The sequence below is a fragment of the Hyaena hyaena genome, unplaced genomic scaffold (genome assembly GCF_003009895.1).
Source record: "Hyaena hyaena isolate Hyena2069 unplaced genomic scaffold, ASM300989v1 scaffold_316, whole genome shotgun sequence".
NCBI classification, from domain to species: Eukaryota; Metazoa; Chordata; class Mammalia; order Carnivora; family Hyaenidae; genus Hyaena; species Hyaena hyaena.
The window spans coordinates 996,595-1,018,873 of record NW_024080946.1 but is presented as its reverse complement, the minus strand read 5'-3'; the positions used below and the strand labels follow the sequence as shown (position 1 = coordinate 1,018,873).

General features: G+C 57.8%; 1 protein-coding gene across 1 annotated transcript in view; it reads right to left on the bottom strand.

Moving 5' to 3' along the window:
• Positions 1–22,279, bottom strand: part of EEFSEC (eukaryotic elongation factor, selenocysteine-tRNA specific) — a 215,008-nt gene that overhangs the window by 128,753 nt on the left and 63,976 nt on the right. Inside the window, exon 2 of the mRNA XM_039248618.1 lies at positions 3,178–3,385. Coding sequence (XP_039104549.1) covers positions 3,178–3,385 — 208 coding nt within the window. The remainder of the gene's footprint in view (positions 1–3,177; positions 3,386–22,279) is intronic.

Sequence of the window (22,279 nt, the reverse complement as noted above, 5' to 3'; positions counted from 1 at the left end):
TCTTTCCTCTTTTCTTCTTGTTGTATCTATATAGGAAGATGGATGTTAGCTGAACTGACTGGTAATCCTTTCTCAATATACGTAAATCAAACCATCACAGTGTATGCCTTAAACGTATGTATCGATAAAGGTCAAATATTTCTCAGTAAAAGTGGGGAGGGGGCAGCAAAAGGGGGTAGGGGAAGCCGCAGTGAGATACCACTTCATACCTACTACGATAACTATTTTTTTAAAAAAAGGAAAATGACAAGTGCTGCCAAGGATGTAGAACCTGGGCATTGTTGGTGGGAACGTACAACGGTGCAGCCACTGTGGAAAACCGGTTGGAGGTTCCGCAAAACGTCAATCATAAAACTACCATATGACCCAGCAGTTCCACTCCTAGGGATAGACCCAAAGGAGTTGAAAGCAGGGACTTGCATAGATATTTGTACACTAACGTTCATACATCATTATTCACACTAGCCAAAAGGACATAAGCCAAGTGATTATCCATAGGTGAATGGAAACACAAAAAGGGTACATACACACAACAGATTATTATTCAGCTACAAAGGAGAGACGTGCGGCAACACGGCCGGGCCCTGAAAGCATTATGCTAATGGAAATAAACCGAATACCTGCATGTGTATAATGACTCCATGTGTATAATGTACCTGCAACGGGCAAATTCAAAGAAAAAGAAAGCAGAATAAAGGCTACTGGGGGTAGGGGAGGCGAGGGGAGGGGAGGGGAGGGGAGAAGGGAGAGTTACTGCTTAAAGGATAGAGTCCGTGTTGGGAATCCCAAAAAAGTTTCAGGTACAGACAGTGGCAATGGGTACACAGCTTTGTGAGTATATTTAATGCCAATGAATTTAATGCCAATGAACGGCATATTTGCAAATGGGTAAAATAATAATTTCGTGGGTAAAATCTTACAGGATGCATGTTTCACTACAATTAAAAAAACGTGGAGGAAAAGGGGGGTGGTAATATTACAGGAATGAAATAAACCAAAATGTCAGCAGCTATTGTGAAAAAAGAAATCTTTGGGTGGTCTCCTTTCTTTTAATTATTCTTCTGTTTTCTAATTGTCTTTCAATTACTCTTTGGATGGAAAAAATTAAGTTACGTTTTTAACAGGTTTTATATTTTCAGTTTTGATACGTACACAGTTCATCAGCCCCAAGTTTTCCTTTTTTAGGCAGGAAGTGTCTTCACGTTGGGGCCAGCATTTGCAAAGGACTTACTTCACAAGGGACCATAAGGAGAGGAAACGGACACTTATGAGGACTTAAAGTTCTCTGCTGCACGGAGGTAAAAGCTAATGTTCTCTTACACCCTGGCCTGGCCACCGGCCCCTGAGCCCACCAGCTACAACCCATCATGGTGGCAATGCTTTCTTTTATACGGGGAGTTCCTCTCCCCCCCACCCCCCGCTCTGGATGATACAGTCCATAACTTGACCTTCGAGCAATAAATTAAAATAGGAATGATAATTCAAACATGCAAGGGAGAATTTGCCTTGAATTTAACTGATCGAAATAGTTAATATCAATTTACCCTTAATAGTGCCCCAAGCCCTTCCCCGAAGGTCCATTTATATAGCCGACGATAGTGACCTTGTATTGGGTTTTTATGCCGGACTCCAAAGGACCTGTTCTCCCCTCTCTGACAAGTAAATAAAACGGCAGGGAGATCAAATAACTCACGAAAAAGAAGATATAATTTTTTATCTTCCTTTTTACAGTCTCATATCCACTTCCGTTGGGAATAACAAAGTCTGAATTCTTATGCAACACTTATCTAAATGTGTCGATTTTATCGGATTGATGAATTTTGCTAACAAAAGGCAGTGCTAGGAAATCTTTTATGACATATTTGGCCCATTCACAGGGCTGGAGCTTTAATTTAACCAACTTGAGAATTCTGAGGGAGAGTTGCAGGTGTTGGATCTGAAAAAAGAAAATCATAAATGGGAAGGCACATCAATCTTTATGACGGGGAAACAAAAACACTCTCTGCTTGCTTGCCCTCCGCACGCGGGAGAAGGAGAGGTGAGCAGGATATTGGCTCGGGCTGCATAGCAGAGAGGAAGCCGCGGTCTCCCAGTGACCGCTATTTAGTATTGATCGAAAGGCGCTGGCCCAGAGAGGAAGAGGGGAATTGATAAACAACAGGGTTGGCCAGCACTGTGCGCTCAACAAGGACATCTTCTGGGTTTCGTGACCACACCAGAGTAGGTCCCTCCTGCGGCCGCCGGAGCGACCTGGCGGCTCTCTGTCCCGCGGCCCCCGCAGCCCGTGCGGCCCCGCCCCGCCCAGCAGCACGGCCGCCTCTGTCCCCACGGACGTGTCCTCGAGGACCCGCAGCAGAGCCAGTCGCTCGACAAGGCCCCTTGCTTCTCCCCGGGAGGAGCTGGCCCCGACCCACCCTCCCGCCCTCCACAGCCTTACCTCAGACCACACTTGTCTCCCTGGGACCCCCACCAGACGGCCTCTCCCTGTCTGCTCTCTGCTCCCCTGGAGCCTAGCGCTGAGCCGTCCCTCCTCCCCGCACCAGTCAGCTCTGGATGGGAGCGCTTTCCGGCCACTTCCTGGCACAAACTCTTCCGCAAGACGGGATCGTAAACTCGCTGGCATGAAATGTCACAAGGGTCCTTGGCGGCCCCACCGTGCCCGGTCTCCCCGCCAACGGCCGACGGCCACGTGCCCAATTTTACAAGCCTCCACGACAGATGCATCCGGTCGTCCACCCAAACTCATCTCCGCCTTCAGACAACCGCGTGGCAGCGAGGCGGACGCTGAGGGGACACGGGTGCTGGCCTGACACCGGGGTCGCCCACAGAATCCGCGGCAGGCTTTCCCGTGAACGTGACCCCAGCGGTGTCCACGCCCGCGTCTGACCACACAGACAAGGACACGCGCTGGGGAAGGGCCGCGAGTTGGAGGCGGCGCGGGTTTCTGAACGCTGTGCAGAGCAGACACCCCGCGTGCGCACGTTAGGAGACTACCTGGAAAATGAACATCTATTTCCTTAGGCTTCTGTGTTTTTCGGTCTCTTGCAACAGTATCTCAGCCCTAACCCCTGACGCGGGACCCACGGCCGACACCTGCCTGCCCCGCCGGTGAGCGACGTGAGGCACGCCCCAGAGCCAGCTCGGACACGTGGACGCCCCTCTTGTTAGCAAACCTACTTGGTGTTCTCCAGGGTCTTCTGCATTTTCTTGGTCATTTTGTCGATCGCAGCCTGCCTCTTCCCCTCCGCCAAGAGGTCTATCTTGTTCAGCACCACGACCAGCTTCTGGCAGGCGATCTGCCCAATCACGAGGCACTCCGCGGACTGGGTCTGCAGCCCTTTGGTCACGTCGATGACCAGCATCATCAGATCGATGATCTGGGCCCCTGCGAGGAGGGAGAAAGGGAGAGAGAAGCCAAGTTGAGAAAGGGAAATGGGGGAGAGGCCTCGGCAGAAGGTTGCCCAGTCCCCGAGGTTCAGCAAACCCAGTCAGATTCAAGTACGAAGATAAAAGCGGGCGGGATGGCCACCACACGCCTCCCAGCCCTGCCGCGGGGGACGGACTCTGACCAATGTGATTTCACTGGTCCCTTATGACCGCCGTGAGGGACGGGCATGGCGCCTCATCTGGAGAGGAGGAAACTGAGGCCCATGGAACACAGAGAGCTCACCAAGAGCCCAGGCCAGCACACAGGAGGGCTGGGGACCCCAAAACCCACACCATTTTTACTGCATCAATCCCCTCATCTTCATCCCATCTTGCCTAGGAAACAACATCCGAGCAGGGAGAAGCTCGGTCTCAGACCTGGCAAGTGCCTGGGGATCTGCCCTGGCCAAGCCGGCGGGCGGGAGGGCTGGAAGCCCACCGGGGAGGCGGGGGGCTGTCTGCTGTACGGCTCCTGGGTCTTCCCGTCACAGCAGTTGGGTTCGTCACCACCCCCCACGTGGCTGCATTGCATCTACCCACTCTGTCCCTTCCCTTCTAGGCAGGGGCTCCTGTTGTCCCAAGGGGGCGAAGCTGCGTGCCACGAGCACGTGTGTGCGTTTCTATGCATGCGTGTGTGTGTGTGTGTGTGTGTGCGCGCGCATGCGTGCCTGGCTGGGCGCCCGCCCGAAACACACGGCCGCGCCCGAGCTGAGCACCAGACGGAGGACTCGCAGAGGAGTCCCTGAAGGGAAGACTAACGTCAGCCAGTGCAGGGAATGTGTCCTTTCTAATGGGACTTGAAGCAGTTTTACCGAAAAAGGGGGCGGGGGGCTCTTCGGGGGGATACGGAAATAGGCGGGTATATCCCCCTTTGCCCCGGGAGGAATGTTCGAGACCAATGGTCGTGTGGTGAAACTGCGGACGACTGCTCTGCGGGGGACTCTCGTGAGCCAGGCTCAGACCCGCCGAGACGGGGAAGGCGAGGAGGGCCGTGTTCCCTGCCGGCCCGTGCGCCGTGTGCGCTCGTCAACCACTCGATCTCCACAACCAGCGTTCCGGCTGAGGGCGGACTCGGGGCCCTGGCTCTAGGCCAGCGGGCACCACGGGCCACCAGACACCGGGGAGCCTGGCCGCGCCGCAGAGGCTTTCTTTCCCGGTCGCCAGCGACCTGCGCAGCCCCCCGGCCCCCCCGGAGGAAGAGCAGGCGTCTCTGGCTCGAGGCGCCTCAAATGTCCCAGCCGTCCCCTTCTCTGGGCTCCCAAGCCCCTCTCGTGCCTCACCCCGTCCCGGGGACTCCGGGCCTCTCTGGCCCAAGGGCGCGGAGGGGGGCGGTGCCCACGGCAGCCAGCACCGGCGTCCTGCTGGCCCCACTGGGCAGCCGCGTGGGGCGGGGCGGGGGTGACACTCCTATCGGCGGCACCGTCTCAGCGGCTGAGGTCTACAAACCTCACCCTCCGAGAGCCTCCCTCTGTTTCCTACCAAATCACCAGCTCGCCTCTGGGGCCTCCTCCGTCGCAGCCCCGGCCCCGTGGCGCACGTCAGGCCCGGGTCAGCTGCTCCCTGGCGGGAAATGACCTGCTCTTCGCCTCAGAGGCGTCCGGCTGAAATCCATCCTCCTAACAGCCTCCCGGAAGGAACGTCCTAAAACTCTGCCTGATTCACGTACTGAGTCAGGGAGGGGGCACTTCTAGAATCGGTCCTTTTAGGAAAGTCGATGGGAAAACAGCTACTGGGGTTCGCATGGTCTTTGCCCCAGCCGAGCCCGCACACACGTGCAGTGTCCCGAGGGGGAGCGGCTTGTCCTGATACGGTTGGAACCCATGTAAATGTCCATCAGTGGGGGGGAGGGGGGGGCACGTTACAAACAAATAACGTTACAGCCACGCGAGTAGAACGCTAGCCCGCCGCTGGAAGGAATGGACGCTCTTCGTACTCCACTACGAACAGCTTCCAAGTAGAGCGAGCGAGAACAAAGGGCACAGCAGTGCCACGTGTCACAGGGGAAAGGGCGTGGGGGGGGTGCAGGAGCAAGCGTCCACTCCTCCACACACAACACGCGCCGGAGCGGGCGCAGAGGGCACAACCAAATTCCGGTTCTTTGCCGGGAGAGAACCCCGGTGGCAGACATGCGTGGGCTAGGAAGGACCCCTGACTGCGCGTTCTTCTGTACCTTTTCATTTACTTTACTTTTTTTTTTAAATTTTTTAACGTTTATTCGTTTTTGAGAGAGAGACAGAGCGTGAGCAGGGGAGGGGCAGAGAGGGAGGGAGACACAGGATCCGAAGCAGCTCCAGGCTCTGAGCTGTCAGCACAGAGCCCGACGCGGGGCTCGAACCCACGAACCGAGAGATCAGGACCTGAGTCGAAGTCGGACACCCAACTGACTGAGCGACCCAGGCGCCCGTGTACCTTTTCATTTTAAATCAGTGTGTAGCATCCATTCAGAAATAAATAAAATGATGTTAAGTACATTAATAGGTAATGAAGTAAACATTGATCTGCTGGTCCCCCGCTAAGGGCCCTCACCGTCCTCTAACTGGGAGGGAACTCCGTGGAGTGGCTTTGGGGCCCCCTTCTGACTCACAGTCCTGGCCCGGCCCGCCTTGCGCCAAGCACCAGGGTGCACCTCACGGAGCCCTCCCCTGCGCCCCCCACCCCGCCCCGGGGCACATGTGTGCGTGTGCGTGCGCGTGCACGCCCCCACCCAGAGCCTGAGCCCAGCTCAGCCCCGAAGCTGCGACTTCTCCCCGAGCAAGGCCGTCCTCAGTCACGGGGCTGTGTGGTGTGTGGCTGGGTGTCACGGCAGGAGAGGACAAAGCCAGTAGGTGGGGGGCGGGAGAGGAGTGCCCGGTTTCCCGGCCTGTGAGCCGTTCTCCGGGCGGACCGGAGAGCCACCTTCACGTGAAACGGTCCCAGCACCGGACCCGGCGACCCCCAGCTGTAGTGGGCAAGGCTGTGACCACAAAGTCAAGGCTACTCTACCCCATGGATGTCTTATGGACTTTCCAAGAGTAATTCCAACTGCCTGGGCCCCTCGAGGACCTAAACATCACTCCCACCTAACCCGAAGCACGCGGCCCCCGTACAGACGAGGAGTTGGGGGACGGCCCCTGGCCACTCGGCACATAGGTGCTAAAGGAGAGATCTGAACGCTGGCGCCTGTCCTTCCACATGGGGACCCAGCCCCTCTCCAGCCTCCCTGCCTCCCCTTCCTCCTCCTCCTCGCCCACTCCTCATTTTTACACCGAGGATCAAGGCACGCTCCGCGATAATTCTCACCCTTCCCTGCCCCCCAACCCACACTTGGCTCCCCTCTGGCCCTTCCTCCCCACCCCCTCCAATACTCGGAGCTTACAGATCACAGCCCGAGCTGTCAGTCTGGATTCGCAGGACCCAACTCGGGTCCACCTTTCATGGACTGAACCGAGCAGACGATAGCTCAACCCACCTCCTCCACTTTATTCACCGGGACTCTGCTCCTGTGCTTAGACACTCAGTTCCCCGTTGGTATATAAAACTACCCAGGAGTCCCTTGTCTTTGCCCGGTGGCTGGAGGGGAAGAGCTCGTATATTCTATGTATTTAGCCCATCTCACTCATGAAGCCTGTTGGGATCCTGGGATAGCAATGAAACTGGCCTGACAGGCCCAGAAAGTCAACTGCAGACGAGCCGCAGACACTCGGGCTGGTCAGGACTTCCTCTGCGGCCTTACTCCGGCATCTACAAGCCGCCTTTGTTGCAGGGAGCACTCAGCTCCGCTCCAAAAGGCCAGGCTCTTGGGCGGACCCGCTGCCAACATCAGGCACTTCTAAGGAGACCAGAGGTCACGGCGATGTGACAGGCCCCACTGGGGCCCAGGGGTCAGCATCATGCTGCCCGGCACGGCTCTCAGTGACTCCCGCTTCTTCACTGAACTTTTGATCAGACGACAGGAAGTGACATAACTGGCCCGTCGTGATCCGCAGCACTTGCACAGAATGAATCGAACAGTGTCCTTTCCAGTTCCCACGGACCCGGGGTAGGAGACCGTCTGAGATGCGAGGCGCACAGCGAGCGGGTGGGCGGGAAACGCAGGCCAGAGACTTGCGGCTACAAACGACCCTCTATATTTTTCAGTCTATCAGAGCTTTTCATCTAGTTGTTCTGACTACAGACCCCTTTAAAGGTTTGCAGAATAATTATAATAGAGTTCAAGTTTCTCAGTACTTTTAAAAATTACGCTTTCCAATTCTGTAGAGGCTATATCTTAATCATTTCAAAAATTAGAATAAAGAAAAACTTACAAAGGTCGGCATTTAACAGAGCATAAGTTATCTGTGAGATGCAATTTTCCTTCTGAGACTAAAGGGGGAAAAATGCGTGTTCCAGAAAAAATGGTTCAGCCAGAGAAACTGAACATAAAACTTGAAACACTTTAGCAGCCTCAAAATCGGATATTTAATCAAAGCATGATTTTTTTAATTGAAAGCTATGAACATCCTAAAAAGAAGAAAATCATATTAAATTTAAAATATAGGAAAATGTATTTTTAACTGGTGACTTATTAAATATTCAATAAATGATAAACGATGCAGACACCTGGTCATCAGCAATATAAAGCTGCAGTGACAATTTATACCCTCTTATTAGAACAAGCCACTGGCCAGACGCCCATGGGGCTCAGCTTCCTCGCCCGCATGAGGCCCGGTCAGTGGCTGCAGTGTAGACAAAGCAAGAAGGTTCCCAGCAGCACGTCGGCCAGAGGAAACCTCAGCAACCGCAGCTGCTGTGCTTGTTTTCCTTCCGCGACTCGACGGTGGCGAGCACGTGGTGTCCCGCGGGGGGCTTCTCGTCCTAACGTGGCCGTGTGGGGCTCACAGACGAGGAAACGGAGGCTCAGAGCGGTGAGGTGGCCGAGTCGAGTCAGGGGCGAGGACTTGGCTGGAGCGATGACAACAGGCGCCCGCTGCCTCCCTTCCTGCACAGCACCTGCGTCCCTGAGCCTGGTCCTGTGTCCAGAGTGAAACACTCGCTCTGGGCCGGGGGGGCTGCTGCTCTGTGATCCCAAGGCGCCCTCAGTATTGTTCTTCCTCATATTCATTTATTCAATGTATTCCTTGTTCCCCATTTTCCAGGCAAGACGACGGAGGCTCAGGCCCCAGGCTGTGTCGCTAGGGTGAGAAGCCAGCCTTGGCTGGACACCAGCACAGGCTCACCTGTCCCGGCCCTGACTCTCGGCCAGGAGGCGTCAAGACCTCCACCGCACGGGGGCCTGTCATTCCCCTAAGGAGAGTCCACTCGGGCGTGTGTCCGTTTTGTGCAATTTAGTGTCCCCAAAGCACGGTGGCCTGGAGTCCCCCTCTCAGATTCCTACTGGCCCAGGAGAGTGTACACCTGAGCCCCAGGGGCGTCTGGCCTGCCCTCAGCCCAGAGTCAGAGGATGTGGAAATGGAAGGAGCTGAGCAAAGAAGGTCAGCGTGCAGGTGGGGAGCCAAGGGCCAGAGGGGGAGGAAGGGGTGAGTGCTGGGCTCAGGGGCACCAAGCAGCCATTCGGACCACAGCGCCCACTTCCTCATCTGTAAATCGGAACGTAAACAGATGCCCACTGTGGGGGGGTGGGGGGGGGAGGGCTTGGGATCAAAGGGGAAGGCCAGCCGGGCCCTCAGTAAGAGCAGCTGCGTTTAGGGCTGGGGGTGCAGAGCCCTGCGCTTCCCACCTGTCGGGGAGACCCCCAGGGGAACACGCGTGGACGCAGAACTGAGGTTACTAACCACGGCGGGGGGTGGGGTGAGTGGAGAGGGAAGAGCTGGCAGAGCGGTCAGGCGTGCACCCCCCCAACCCCCACCCCGCTCTCCTTGCCTGCTTTCTTCAGGACCTGTCTCCCTCACCTGAGTCACACATTCACAACGTCCCACGCCGCTGGCAGGGCCCAGACCCTCTGGGGGGGTGGGGGGGGGGGCCAGAAAGCCAGCACAGACTCTGGTCACCGGAGGAGGCTCCGAGGACCACGCCCCCCGCTCCTACCAGACACCCATCTCCATGAACACCTTCAGACAGAGGGAAGTTCCTTAATGCTGCTTGCACTCCCGGAGCTCTAGGGCCTCATCTGTAAACCAGGGATGAGAACTCCACCGCGGCTCCTGCTGGCCTGGCTGAGAACCTCGGACACGGACACAGGCACCCCTGCATGCGGGGCACGTGGGGCGCGGCACCCCTGCGCGTGGGCACGCAAGCACAGACAGCAGCAGACAGGGTGCTGCCCTTCAGCGAGAAGGAACATCAGTATCGGGACTTGAGTCAGGAAGCCCGGCCCAGTGAAGGCTCGGAGGGCACCGTCTCCTTCCCTGTGGCTCACATATCCCCCAAGGCCCCGGCCCTTTCCAGGCGGAGGAGGGAGCGGGTCAACGGCGGCATGGGACATATACTGACGCCAGGTCCCACGGCCCAGCAGTGTCCGTGAGGCCCTCACGGGGATGAGTGCCGAACGAGAGCCGAGAGCACGGGGTCCACCACTGGGCGGGAGTCCTTAGTGCTTTAAGCCCGCCGAATCCACCAGAGCAGCAGGAGAGCCTGAGCAGGGCGGGGCGGGCGGGCCTGGACTCCTCCCGAAGTCCTCAAGGCCCACAGCCCGCTCACACGCCTCCCCCTCCTGATCTCGAGGGAAACCGTGCGCTCCGCCGAACGGACAAGAAGGCAAGGCTCCGGTGTCCCAGGTACCGTAGGCGGCAGGTGGAGCGGAGCTGGACCAGGATCCGGCAGAGCCAGCGTCCCCTGGACGGACAGCAGAGCCAATGAGAGCCGCCGCCACCGAGTGACTGCCACCACGGTCCAGGGGCGGCCAGTGCCAGCCCGGGCTGAGGGCCCTCCGCCTCACCGGCTTCAAGCCACAGGGACGCGCCGGGCTCTGGGAAGGGCCCTGTTCAGCCTGCGTGGTGCTTCTGGGAATACGAATGCACTGGAGACGCTTAGAGCTCGAGCGAGGCCACTCTCAAATCTTTACGAATCAGCCGACGTGGCAACAGTGGGCGTGTGCCCAACGTGGCTGACGTGGCCCCGGAGAGCGGCCACATGCTCCCCATTTTACCCTGGTCACCACAACGCCCTACTGCCTCATACCTGGTATTGGGGCCATCAGCCTGGCTCCCAACAGGCAAACGGGCTCAGGACTCCTGCTTGACGTGTGCTGGCCCCGACCCTCGCCACGTCCCGTGAGAAGGAGCCCCTCCCGTTTGAATCCCGAGAAACCCGAGGTCTGGTCACACAACAGTAAGCAGCAGAGGTGGGGCTAGAACCCAGGGCTGACCAACAAAAGTGTCTTCCTTTCCGTTGCCGGCTGCCTCCCGGCCAGGGTCCCGCATCGTCCCGTCTCCCATCCCGGGAACCCTGCGGTACCCCAGAGAGGAGGCGGGAAAGGCCCTGGGGATGGGGGAGGAAGGAGAGCGGACAAGGCGCAAAGGCAAACCGCCAGCGTCGAGGACGCATCCCAAACCGGAGGCGCGGTCCTTCGGGAAGGGGTGGAAGGAGGCGCTCGTCAGCACCTCAAGAAACCGGGCGGAGGACAATGGGAGCCGTGGCGGCAGTGGCGGAACAGGGGACGACAAAGAGAGCCCGTGTAACAGGCCCAGGGAACAAATAAACAGCTGCGCACAAGACAGCGGACAAATAGAGGTGCTGGAGCCCCGCCAAACGGAGGAAGAGCCAAGAAACAATAAACGCTGGAGACTTCGCGGCAAAACGCCCACAGCGCTGGGAGGGGGCGGCGTGCAGAATGGGTGGCGCGGGCCGCGGGCCCTGGGCGAGGCGCCCCCTTCTCTGGGCCTCCCTGTCCACGTCTGGGGAGGGGAAGGCACCTGGGACACAGGGACAGCGGGTGGGCGTCCAGATACAACTGAGGCCGAGTCCCCACCTCACACGCCGCACGGCAAGAAATGCCGAAGGACCGACGCTTTCAACATAACGAGACAAAACCACCAAAGTCCTGGGAGAAAACACGTGAAAGAATTTTCTAAAATCTGAAAAGTAAAAGATAAAAAGGATAGAAAGAAAATACTTAGGTAAAAAACAGAACCCAGAAACACATAAAAGGAAAAGAAAAAGACAAGGCTGACAAATCCAACGTCAACATCAGACATTTCTGCGGGGACAAATATATAACGAAGGCCACCACGACCAGGGACACACCACCCACAAAGGACCACCCTCCTCAACAGTTACGAAGCTCCTTCGAATGGAGAGTAGAGGGAGCAACGATCCAATCAAAACCGGCAGCCCCATCTGCAGACGGCTCGCACTGAGCACATGCAGGGAGCACTTGCCGCTCGCCAGGCCCCAGGCTGGTGCTGGGCGCACCAGACACACGGACAGGTGACGGTCCCTGCCCCTGGCGAGAGGGACTCGGTGGCCAGTGAAGAACGGCTGAGAGCAGACAGTACATCTAAGACGTGCATTTCACAGAGGGGGGAAGATGGAACATATCCTGGGAAGAGGCAGGAAAACAGGCTCAGGAATGTACAGGAGGCAGGCGGGTTACAATCCTAATTCAGGCCGTCAGGGTGGGCCTCCCTGGGAAGGAGATATCTGAGCCAGGACTTGGCGGAGAGGGGCTGGCAGCTACCCAGGGGAAGAGCATTCCAGGCAGGGGGAGGGGCCGGCGCAAAGACCCCATGGGGTGTCGGGGTGTCCGGGTGTCCAAGGACCAGTGAGGAGAGAGGGGGTGGCCGGCGGGAAGTCAGGAAGCAGGGCAAAGAAAAGAAACGCAAAGAGTTCAGACATAATAAGACGCCCGATCTCACCAACGACAAGAAAACCCAAGTTGAAATGGCCTCAGGAGCCTCGCTTCCACCTGGTGGGTTGACAAATCCGTGCCACACTAACAGGGCCAGACGAGCAGTAAGGCCCCTGCCAGGCACACTGACCCGCGAGCCCTCCGGACGACCTTCCATCTTGACCTCCGGGGAAAGGTGAGATCAGGTCACCGGACCGGGAAGAGAGGGCTAGAAGTCAAAGCCGAGGGGCGCCTGGGTGGCTTAGTCGGTTGAGCGTCCGACTTTCACTTGGGTCATGATCCCACGGTTCGTGGGTTCGAGCCCCGCGTCGGGCTCTGTGCTGACAGCTCAGAGCCTGCAGCCTGTTTCAGAGTCTGTGTCTCCCTCTCTCTCTGACCCTCCCCTGCTCACGCTGTCTCTCTCTCTCTCCTAGAAATAAATTAAAAAAAAAAAAAAAAAAAAGTCAAAGCCGAGCTCTGCCCGCTTCAGGGTCACGTTACCCCGCAAAGCACTGACGACACCCTGCTGCTAAGAGTGTGGGGAGACGGACGGCCACGTTGACAGCAGCTCTTGCGAGGCCACCCCGGCCACGGCCATCCGAAGCGCGGGTGCACCATGCCCTGCGGCCTGACAGCCCCCCCACATGCAAATGAGGTGCACTCAAGGCCGCTGCTGCGACGCATCTGCAGGAACCGAAGCGTGGGGCCGTCAGGAGGGAGGCAGCGACCTTCGTCATGGTGTAGCCACGTCACGAAACAGCACACAGCCACTAGGAAGCACAGAGCAGCGCCGTTCCCTGGGTGGACGTGTCACCAGGCCAGCATGCACAGTACACTTCGTGTCTGATGGTGGCTAGAAAATATGTGCCCCAAATCACCGTCCTTGGAACTTTTAGAAGAAACTGGTCACAGCATTTGTCCCTGGGGAAGCAGGGACAGGGGAGATCCACTTCTTACTGTCTCTGGTTTTGTACCTTTTACTTTTGTTTTTTGCGCTTTTTTAAGTAGGCTTCGTGCCCAGTGTGGAGCCCAACGCAGGGCTTGAACTCACAACTTTGAGATCAAGACCTGAGCTGAGATCGAGAATTGGACACTGACGGAGCCACCCAGGAGCCCCTGCTTTTGTACCCCGTAGGGGTACAAAATTTGAAACCCGTAGGGACTCCTGGGTGGCTCAGTCGGTTAAGCGTTGGACTTCGGCTCAGGTCACGATCTCAGGGTTTGTGGGTTGGAGCCCTGCGTCGGGCTCTGTGCTGACAGCTGGGAGTCTGGAGCTGCTTCAGATTCTTTATCGCTCTCTCTCTCCCTCTGCCCCTCTCCTGCTCATGCTCATTCTCTCTCTCTCTCTCAAAAATAAACATTAAAAAAATTAAATTTCAAACCACGTGCATATATTACTGGTTCAAAATGAATTTGTTTCTAAAAATTAAAAATAAACTACTTACCATAAGTAAGAGGACCCAGACAGAGTACACAAAAACTCAAACACTGCTATTAAATTCTAGCCAGACACAGCTGCTGCCGTGGGTACACAGTTAAGGCTCCAGACACCAGGGGTGCTCTCCTTAATGCAATCAGAGGGCTTGAAGAACCCCAAAAGCAGAACTCTCCTGCAGTGGCTAACGTTTCCTAGCGCTGCCCCTACGACACAGAAGAGTGTCTCAGACACCGTCCTCGGACGCTTCTCTCCGGCTTGGAAACTCCTACCCGAGAGCCCGGATTGACCCTACAGGTTAGGCCCGTCCAGCGATGGGGGTGGGGCAGAAGAGACGTGGTGGCAGAACCCATTATGTCTGTTTAGAGGTCAGAGAGATGCTCTGGGAACGACATTTCGTCCTTCCGCACGACTGACGGGGCAACCGCAGACCTGTCCTCACCCCAGTTGGTGGCGGTCGTCAGGGTCGCCAGAGAGCGAGCCCCACGTCGGGTGCATCAAAATCAGACAAGGCGTTCGGAGATGGTCCTGAGGGTCAGTAAAGAGTGGAGGGTGTGCGGGAGTTTACTAGCACAGCTGCTCTGTTAGAAATGAGTTCAGGGGGCGCCTGGGTGGCTTAGTCGGTTAAGCGTCCGACTTTCGCTTGGGTCATGATCTCGCGGTTCGTGGGTTCGAGCCCCGCGTCGGGCTATGTGCTGACTGCCAGCTCAGAGCCTGGAGCCTGTTTCAGTCTGTGACTCCCTCTCTCTCTGACCCTCCCCTGTTCACGCTGTCTCTCTCTCTCTCTCCTAGAAATAAATAAAAATATTTAAAAAAAAAAAAAAAGAAATGAGTTCAGAACGAGAAAAATGAATAAAACAATGACTAGAGCATCAGGAAGCTGGGGAAATGGGGAGAGAAGATGGACATTCGCTGAGTGCCCCAGAATGCCCCCCGCACACTGTTTCAGTCAGTCTTCACCGCAGCCCAGGAAGGAGGAGTTTCTTCAATTATGCACACTTTGTAATCGGAGAAACAGGCTGGGAGAGACCTGAAGTGACTCTCCCACGGTCACACAGCGAGCAAACTGGAGGCATGAATTCAAACCCAGAGCGGTGTGCTACCAAATGGCGTGCGCCCACGACAAGGTGGGGGGAAGAGGAAATCCGCAGCTGCCAAGTTCCGGGTTGAGGCCACACGTTCCTCATGGGAGGAAAATACATAGGAAGTGACGCTAAACAGAAGCCTGCAGGACTCAGGTAGGTCTGGAGGACTCCCGAGAGACAGGGCTGGCAAAGACGCACATGACACGTTTACGCAACCAAAGGGCTCTCGGCGGAGGTCTTCAGAAGGGCTGCGTCCCGCTGCAGGGAGGGAGAGCGACTCACCCCGGGCCCCGTCCGTGCACCCCCCGCCCCGACCTCTGCCACGCCCGTGGATCCCACTTCTACTACTTAACGTGGGTTAAGTCATGTTTCTGAACCGAAACGCATTTATGTGTGAAAGAACTTGACTCGACAGGTGAAGTCGTAAGGAGAAGTTAACCACGAAGGTGAACACGACGAAGCGCAGAGCGACGGGAGGTGGAATCCCATGCTAACGAGGTCGCGCCGGCTGTTGAAGCCCCGAACCCGAGGCCTGCGCTCTGTTAGAAAGGGGTTGGCAAGCGCCAGTAGAACACAGGGAGTCCTGGCGCGAGTGTCTCTCCGCCGGCCGGGCCGGGACGAACCCTGGCAAGCAGGGGTACGCCTCACGGGCCAGACCCCGCCTTGTACCGCTCACCCCTCATCACCAGCGTGCGGCCGGCCCTCCGGAGGCCCTGGAGTGAAGGCCACGTGCACCGGCCCCCTCGAGAGGGGAGCAAAGGCAGGGTCCACGCTCCCGCGGGTCAGTGGGCCAAAGGGGGCGCCGGCCTCTCTGCCTCCTTTGCCGACGGAGGCCCCAACTCCCAGCTTAACGGCCACTTTTGCCTGTTTGCTTCTTTAAGCTACTGTGTCAGTCTATCTGGGGTAATCTTTTTAGCTGACTTTGCACAACAGTACGACTCCTGTTGCAGAGCAGTGGAAAGGAGCAGAAAATGGAATTTGAAATGTAGGAATAAAATAATTGTGGGCCGTGAGCTATAATTTGATTTCATGCTTTACGAGGAAATGAAAGAAGGCTTCCTTAAAATGTACGGGTTTCTGCTCCCCCTCCTCTGTGAGGCCCCCTCCCCTCCGCCTTTTAACCATTTTAGGATTTCCTCCAGCACCGAAGAGAAAATAGGATTGTGGAAAATGTTCAGTTCTCAAGTGTCAGTGCCACTCAGGGGCAAGCTTGATTTTAATGTGAACTTCCCATTCTGGGTAAGAGGAAATTCTTCAATTAATAAACCGGGTGTGTGGAGGCCAGTCTTTAAGGTTTAATCAATTTCATCTGTACTTAGGATAAAAAGACTGACTATTCTACTTTTCTTCCCCCCTCGTTTTCCTTCTTTAAAAAAATAATAAAATGAATGTTTTATTTTAAATTCTTTGAGGTTCGTATCTCCTGTTTCAGGAAATATTGTCTATTTCATGCGGTGAGTATGAAAACTGCCCCCTCCTTTTTTTTTTTTTTTTTTTTTAACTTTTGCTGAGAATCTTTTTTCAAAAATAACGAAATTATCCCCCGCCCTCATCTACTATAACGGCTTGGAGATGAGACGAATCATACAGCGTTCTGGCAGACACCTTGGGGTCGGCGGGGAGGGAAACGGAGAGACAAATCGCCAAATATGGACGCAAGAGCTTCTTCTGGACAGTAAGAGGTGGACACGGGAATGTAAATCACGAGGAAACCCGTCCCGAGGCGGCCGAGGCAAACTTCACGGTCAGTGCTGTCTGGGAGGCCCGACCCAAACCTCCCCAAGAAAGAGCCCCTGCCCCGTGGTCACCCTGTCTCTGTCCGGTCTCTCAGCCAGGGCCGCGCACAGGAGGCTGGCTCAGAATCTCAGATTTAAGCCAGGGAGCCCCCCACCCCCAGCAGCACGAAGAAACACTCAGACTTGGAGATGGGCCGGGACCAACGGGACTTTACGAGGGATGAGGAATTCCCGGATCCTCCTTCGGGGTCACTAGACGCCCGGTCCGCTCGGGTGCCGGGGCAGAGGCTACGCTCAGGCCCCGCCGTGCAGGGTCGAAGAGCACGAGCTTGGCGGAGGGGCAACGCAGATTCAAGTCTGAATCTCCGCTCGACTTACCGGCCGCCGTGTCTCACACATACCACCTAAGTTCTCTGGGCCGGTTTCTTCACCTGCAACGCGGAGATAAAGCCACTGCTAACCTTTTAGGAAGCTCTGCCCCTCACCCAGCGCGGGAACAAAGAAGGCACCCGACTCCCAGGAAAGGAGGACCCAGCATCACGGGGACCCGTGCCATCCAGTGCATCCCAGGTCTTCCCAGTGCTGTGATCAAGGTGCCCTGGGGAAAACGCTCCTTTTTCTTTTTTAAGTTTATTTATTTATTTTGAAAGAGCGAGAAAGAGAGAGGGAGACCATAAATGGGGGAGGAGCAGAGAGAGAAAGAAAGAGAGAGAATCCCTGACTCAGGCCTTGATCTCACGAACCGTGAGACCATGACCTGAGCTGAAATCAAGAGTCAGTCACTTAACTGACTAAGCCACCGGGTGCCCTGAAAATGCTACTTTTTCAGTCAATATTTTCATGGAAACTCTATAACCCCAGGCCCTGGCGATGCGATGTCCGACGTGAGAAGGAGAAAGAGAGTCAAAAAAGGAAGGGAGGCGGCGCCTGGGGGCTCAGTCGGGTAAGCGTCCGACGTCGGCTCAGGTCACGATCTCACGGTTTGTGAGTTCGAGCCCCGCGTCGGGCTCTGTGCTGACAGCTCGGAGCCTGGAGCTGCTTCGGATTCTGTGTCTCCCTCTCTCTCTGACCCTCCCCTGCTCACACTGTGTCTCTCAAAAATGAATAAACGTCGAGAAAAAATTTTTTAATTAATTAACTACTTTTTTTTAAAAAAGGAAGAGAGGAGCAGAGACAGTGCAAGCCTGTGGCTAGGTCACGGTGGAGGCCCGATCGGAAGCCGATTTTTGTCCCCCGGGCCTCCTCCTCCCTGAAGCAGCACCCAAGAGGACATCTCTTGAAGACATACTCCTGGGACCCCCTGGGAACCTCGGTGGGAAGTTTTACCAGGTGCCTTCCCACCTCGAGGAGCAGGCTGTCCTTTACACGACACACACGTCCCCTTCCTACGGGGAGACGTGAGGAGGAACACGTGCCGGCATGCGGCATGCGTCGGGGGGGGGGGGTGGCACGCTGGATCCCACTTCAGCCTCCCCTGCCCCACGTGCCTGTGAGACCCGCCCAAGGGCCTCTTCCTCCCTGAGGCTCATCTGCAACACGGGGATTATTTACAGGGCAGCGCTGGGCTCACCGATCGTGAATGCAAACCTCGTAACTCAGGGCCCGGAACACAGCAGGTGCTTAACCGTGGAAGTGATAATGATTGGTGTTCTTGGATGGGAGTTCTCGTTCTCACAAACTCTGGCACTGGCCAAGGGCCCATCCTGAAACGGAGGCTGTGAGGAGCAGTGTCCCCAGACGTCAGAGCCTGCGAGGCCAGGTGGGCGCCTGGGCCCGGTGCCAGATGAGGCTGAGTCCAGCGGGGGCGGGAACGCCTGTGTCCCAGCTGGGGGTGGGGAGCAGTTTCTCCTCAGCCGCAGCCCATGTGGCCCGACAGGAATGTTGGGCCGGGAGTTGCCAGATCCTCCGATTTTTCAAGAGAAGCCAAAAATCTGGACTGTTATACGCAATTTGCCAATTTTTAAATGTTGACAACCAATTCAAAAAAATGTTTAAACCGTACGGCCCAAACAAAACACGGCCAAGGGCCAAAAGTGGCCCGCAGCTCCCCGGTGTGGGATCCGTGGAGCGGACTTTCTCTAGAAAGGAGAGTTGGAAGGAACCGAACAAACATCCGGCTCCGCTGTTACCTGTTTGCCTCAGAAAGGCCCTCGGGTCCAGTCTGCTGAGCTGGGAGGGCTGACAGCCCGCGGCCAGTGTCTCTGTGTCCCACATTTGGCCCTGATGGGGGTGGGGAAGGGGGCGCCAGGAAGGGCTCATCCTGGAAGAAAGGGGCGGCGCGACCTCCGGTGTCACCAGGCCCTAGAGGACCAGAGCAGGGGACGAGGGGCCACCGGCTTGGGTCAGACGAACCGCAGCTTGGACCTGGCCCCCACCGGGCCGCAGGGCAAGCACGGCCCCGGCCCAGCATTCTGACGGAGCCCCTCGCCTCGCACAGCGCCCCCCGACGGCCACACTGTATAAACACGGCACAACACACACAGCACCCACTGCGGCCTGGAGGCGGTTCACGCACGTCAGCGCTGCAAACGCCACCTGACCTGCGCTTTTCTCGCCGGTGCGGTTTCCTCCTAGGGCTTCCCGCACTCCACACTGAGTCTCAAAATGCCCCCAGTGGGTAGGAGGTCCGAGAATAACTCAAGACAACGATTTTCCTGGAAGAACGAAGCAGGAAAACCTCAGAGACACCCGCTGGAATTTCCTGTGGGGCAGAAGTCGCCCCCCCTGAGTCTCTGGTACAAGCCGCTTCCGGAAGGATCGAGCGCTGTCCGCATGGCCAACACTGCACGGGGGCTGCCCGTGAGCGAGGCGGCGCTGGGCAAGACGAGCGCATCTCGCTCAGCCCCAGGACGCACGCGCTACAGCGACGCCTCCGTGCCGCGGAGGAGCACACCGAGGCGGAGGTGAGGTCGGAGTGGCCGAGGCAGGCATCTGAGCCCAGAGCCCTGGCCTCTAAAGGCTCCGCGTCGCCCTGCGTGGCGGGGGCAGCGGGAAAACTGGGGCTCCCGCGGAGGAACAGAGAGGAGGGCAAAGGGTTGGGCCCCCACCTCCAGCAGGCCCCTGGCAGCCCCAGCCAGCACCCCCACGCCCCTCAGGCTCCCCGGGCAGCCGTGCTCTCGCCCGCCCCGGCACCTCGGCACGAAGTCAGGGGCCTGAGCACTCTTTCCACCCCGTCCCATCCGCTGGCTCGTCAGTCTTCCGAATCAGCTCAGACGCCGCGTCCCAGGCATCTTCCCACGCGTCCTGGGTCTGGGGTTCCGCGGGCCCCGCACCGCCCAGAAGAGCCCTGTCCTGTGGGTCCCTGCTTTCCCTGCAGCCGCGCCCACCGGAGCAGGCCCGGGCCGGCTCCTTCCCCGAGAAGCCCTCACAGCTAGCAGCGCACAGTAGGCGCTCACCACATGTTGACAGAGCAGGACTCAAGCCTTCTAAATTATTCAGAACGTCCCCCCAATTATCAATCAATACATTGTCCTCCGCTCCTCAGCGGTGATGCTCTAGTGCGTTCCAAACAGGTGCTCGCTTGCTCAGAGACAGGAAGAGAAGAAAAGCTGAGCAACCGAAGCGACCGTGCCAAGGCCAGGACGGCGCGCCAGGAAGACCCGGGGCCACCAGCCGCCGACCCCAAGTCGGGGGAGGACATGGCCTCAATGTCCGCTTCGCAAAGGAAGAAACCGAAGCTCAGAGCGGCACGGAGCCCTGCCCACCGTCGCCAAAGGCGGAGCTGGGCCTCGGACCCCAGGTGCCGTCACGGAAGTGGGGTCCAGCCCTCTCGGGCGGGGCAGCCGGGCCCCCCCACCTCCCCGGCTCTCACACGCCGGCTGCTCTGAGAAACAATGGTTGTCGCTGTGGCCACAGACAAACAGGCCCTTGTGGAGGTGGCTCCCGGGCCTCACAGAGCCTGCCCCCCTCCCCCCCCCCGCGGGGCCTTTTGGGCTAACCCCGACGGAAGGTGCTGGAAGGGCATGGCCACCCGGAGCTCTGGCGCATGAAACGCTGAGCCTGAGGAGTCGCTGAGCCTGAGAGAGTGGACTTAGGAAACCGTTTGCTGGGGCAACAGGAGGAAAAAACAAGAAAAGAAGGGGGGAAGTCTACCATAAAAAGTAAGTAAAATCAGCAGAATTCCTTCATGAAAGGGTGGAATTAGCATATGGCCTCAGCTGCCAAGTGAGGCCATCGGAGCAGGCAATGTAAATGAGTTCAAGACACAATTAGACATTTTTCTGGACGGAGACAGAGGGGAGCGGAGAAGGCGTGCAGGTCACATTTCAGACGCAGCGGCAGGAACGCGTCCCACCGTGTGAGAGCCCGAGCGGCGGCTGCGGGGCCGGGGCGCAGAGGCCGGGCTCACGTCCCGGGCAGGGACGCCCAGCCCGGGTGCAGGGGGGCGCTGCCCAGCCCCCCTGCTCATTTCCCAAGATGCCTCATGCAGGACCTGCAAACCAACCACCCGCTCATTTCAGGGCAACGGAAGGCCACTGCCATTCCGCCGCATCCATCCATCCGCGGCCGTCCGCCCAGCCCGCGGGGAGCCCGCACTCCGACGGGGGAGACACCCACAGGCCCGAGATCACAACACAGGGCGAAGCAAGCACAGCAGAGGGGGGTTAGCAACCAGTGGGAGGGAGGGGCCCGGAAAGCCAAGGGCAGAGGCCGCCCGGGGCAGAGGACACAGCAGAAGGCTCCAGACGCCCCAGCCGCCAGGGCCCCGCAGAGGCCGCTGAGCACGCAGTCCCCTCGGATCTCTGCGGCCAAGTCACCTTGAGCTTCGTGAAGAAGGACGGGACATCCAGAGGCGCCAACCGCTGGGCCACCTTGTCCGGAGCAGCTCGTGTGGCCCACCCGAGGGACAGACACGGCCGGGTGCCTGCGAGGGACACACTGTCTGAGGCCCCTGCGGCCCCGTCCGCCCTCACGTTCTCCTTTTGGCTCCGTCAGGCTCCCGGGCCCCCGTTTCCTTCCAGGTGAAGCGCACTCTCCAGAAGGACCCGCTCCCTTGTGTCCTCAGCGCCTTGCCCGCGAGGAGCGTTTCCGCAGCCCCGAGCTCCGGGCCTGCCCTCAGCAGGCGCCGGCCCCCCGCATTCCCTAAGAGTCACAGCAAGCACCGCCAACCTCTTGAGCCAAAGAACCGGTCCTCTGGGTTTGACACCAGAAATGATCCACGACGCTCTGAGAAGCGTGGCCCAGCGCCCTGCCCGGGACGCGGCCTCACGCCAGGCCGGGCAGAGTCCCCACCGTCCCAAACGCTTGGCGCCGTCCTTCCCTCCAGAGCCCCGTGAGAACCTTGAACACGAGTGAGGGAGACAGGGAAGGGCTGTGGGGGGCGTGCGGCAACGGGGGGCGGGGCGGGCGATGCTGGTGCGGACCCCGCGCCCGTCCTCCCGGGCCGGGATACGCTCACAGGCACGATCAACCACTCAGCCTGGCACACGCCGCGGACACGCGCGCCTGCACTCGCACGCTCTTCACAACAGCCCTGCGAGGTGAGCACAGTAACTCCGTCTTCCAAAGGCAGAAGCTGGATCAGAGAGGTCAGGAACACACACGGCCGAAGGCGCGGCAGAGCCAAGCCCGCAGAGGCCATGCTCCCCCAGAACCTTTCAGAGCCCCGTGTAGCCACGTGTCCTCACTTCAGGGGGCGCTGCCATGAGTCCTGCCCCCAGAGCGGGGGCTCCAGAGGAGACAGAACCGAAGAAGGAACTACACTGGCCAGGCCTGGTGCCGGAACGGCCTCACCATGGCAACCAGCTCCATCTTTTTTTTTCTTTTTTTTTTTTTTTGAGAGACACAGAGACAGTGTGAGTGGAGGAGGGGCAGAGGGAGACGAGAGAGAGAAAACCCCAAGCTGGCTCCACGT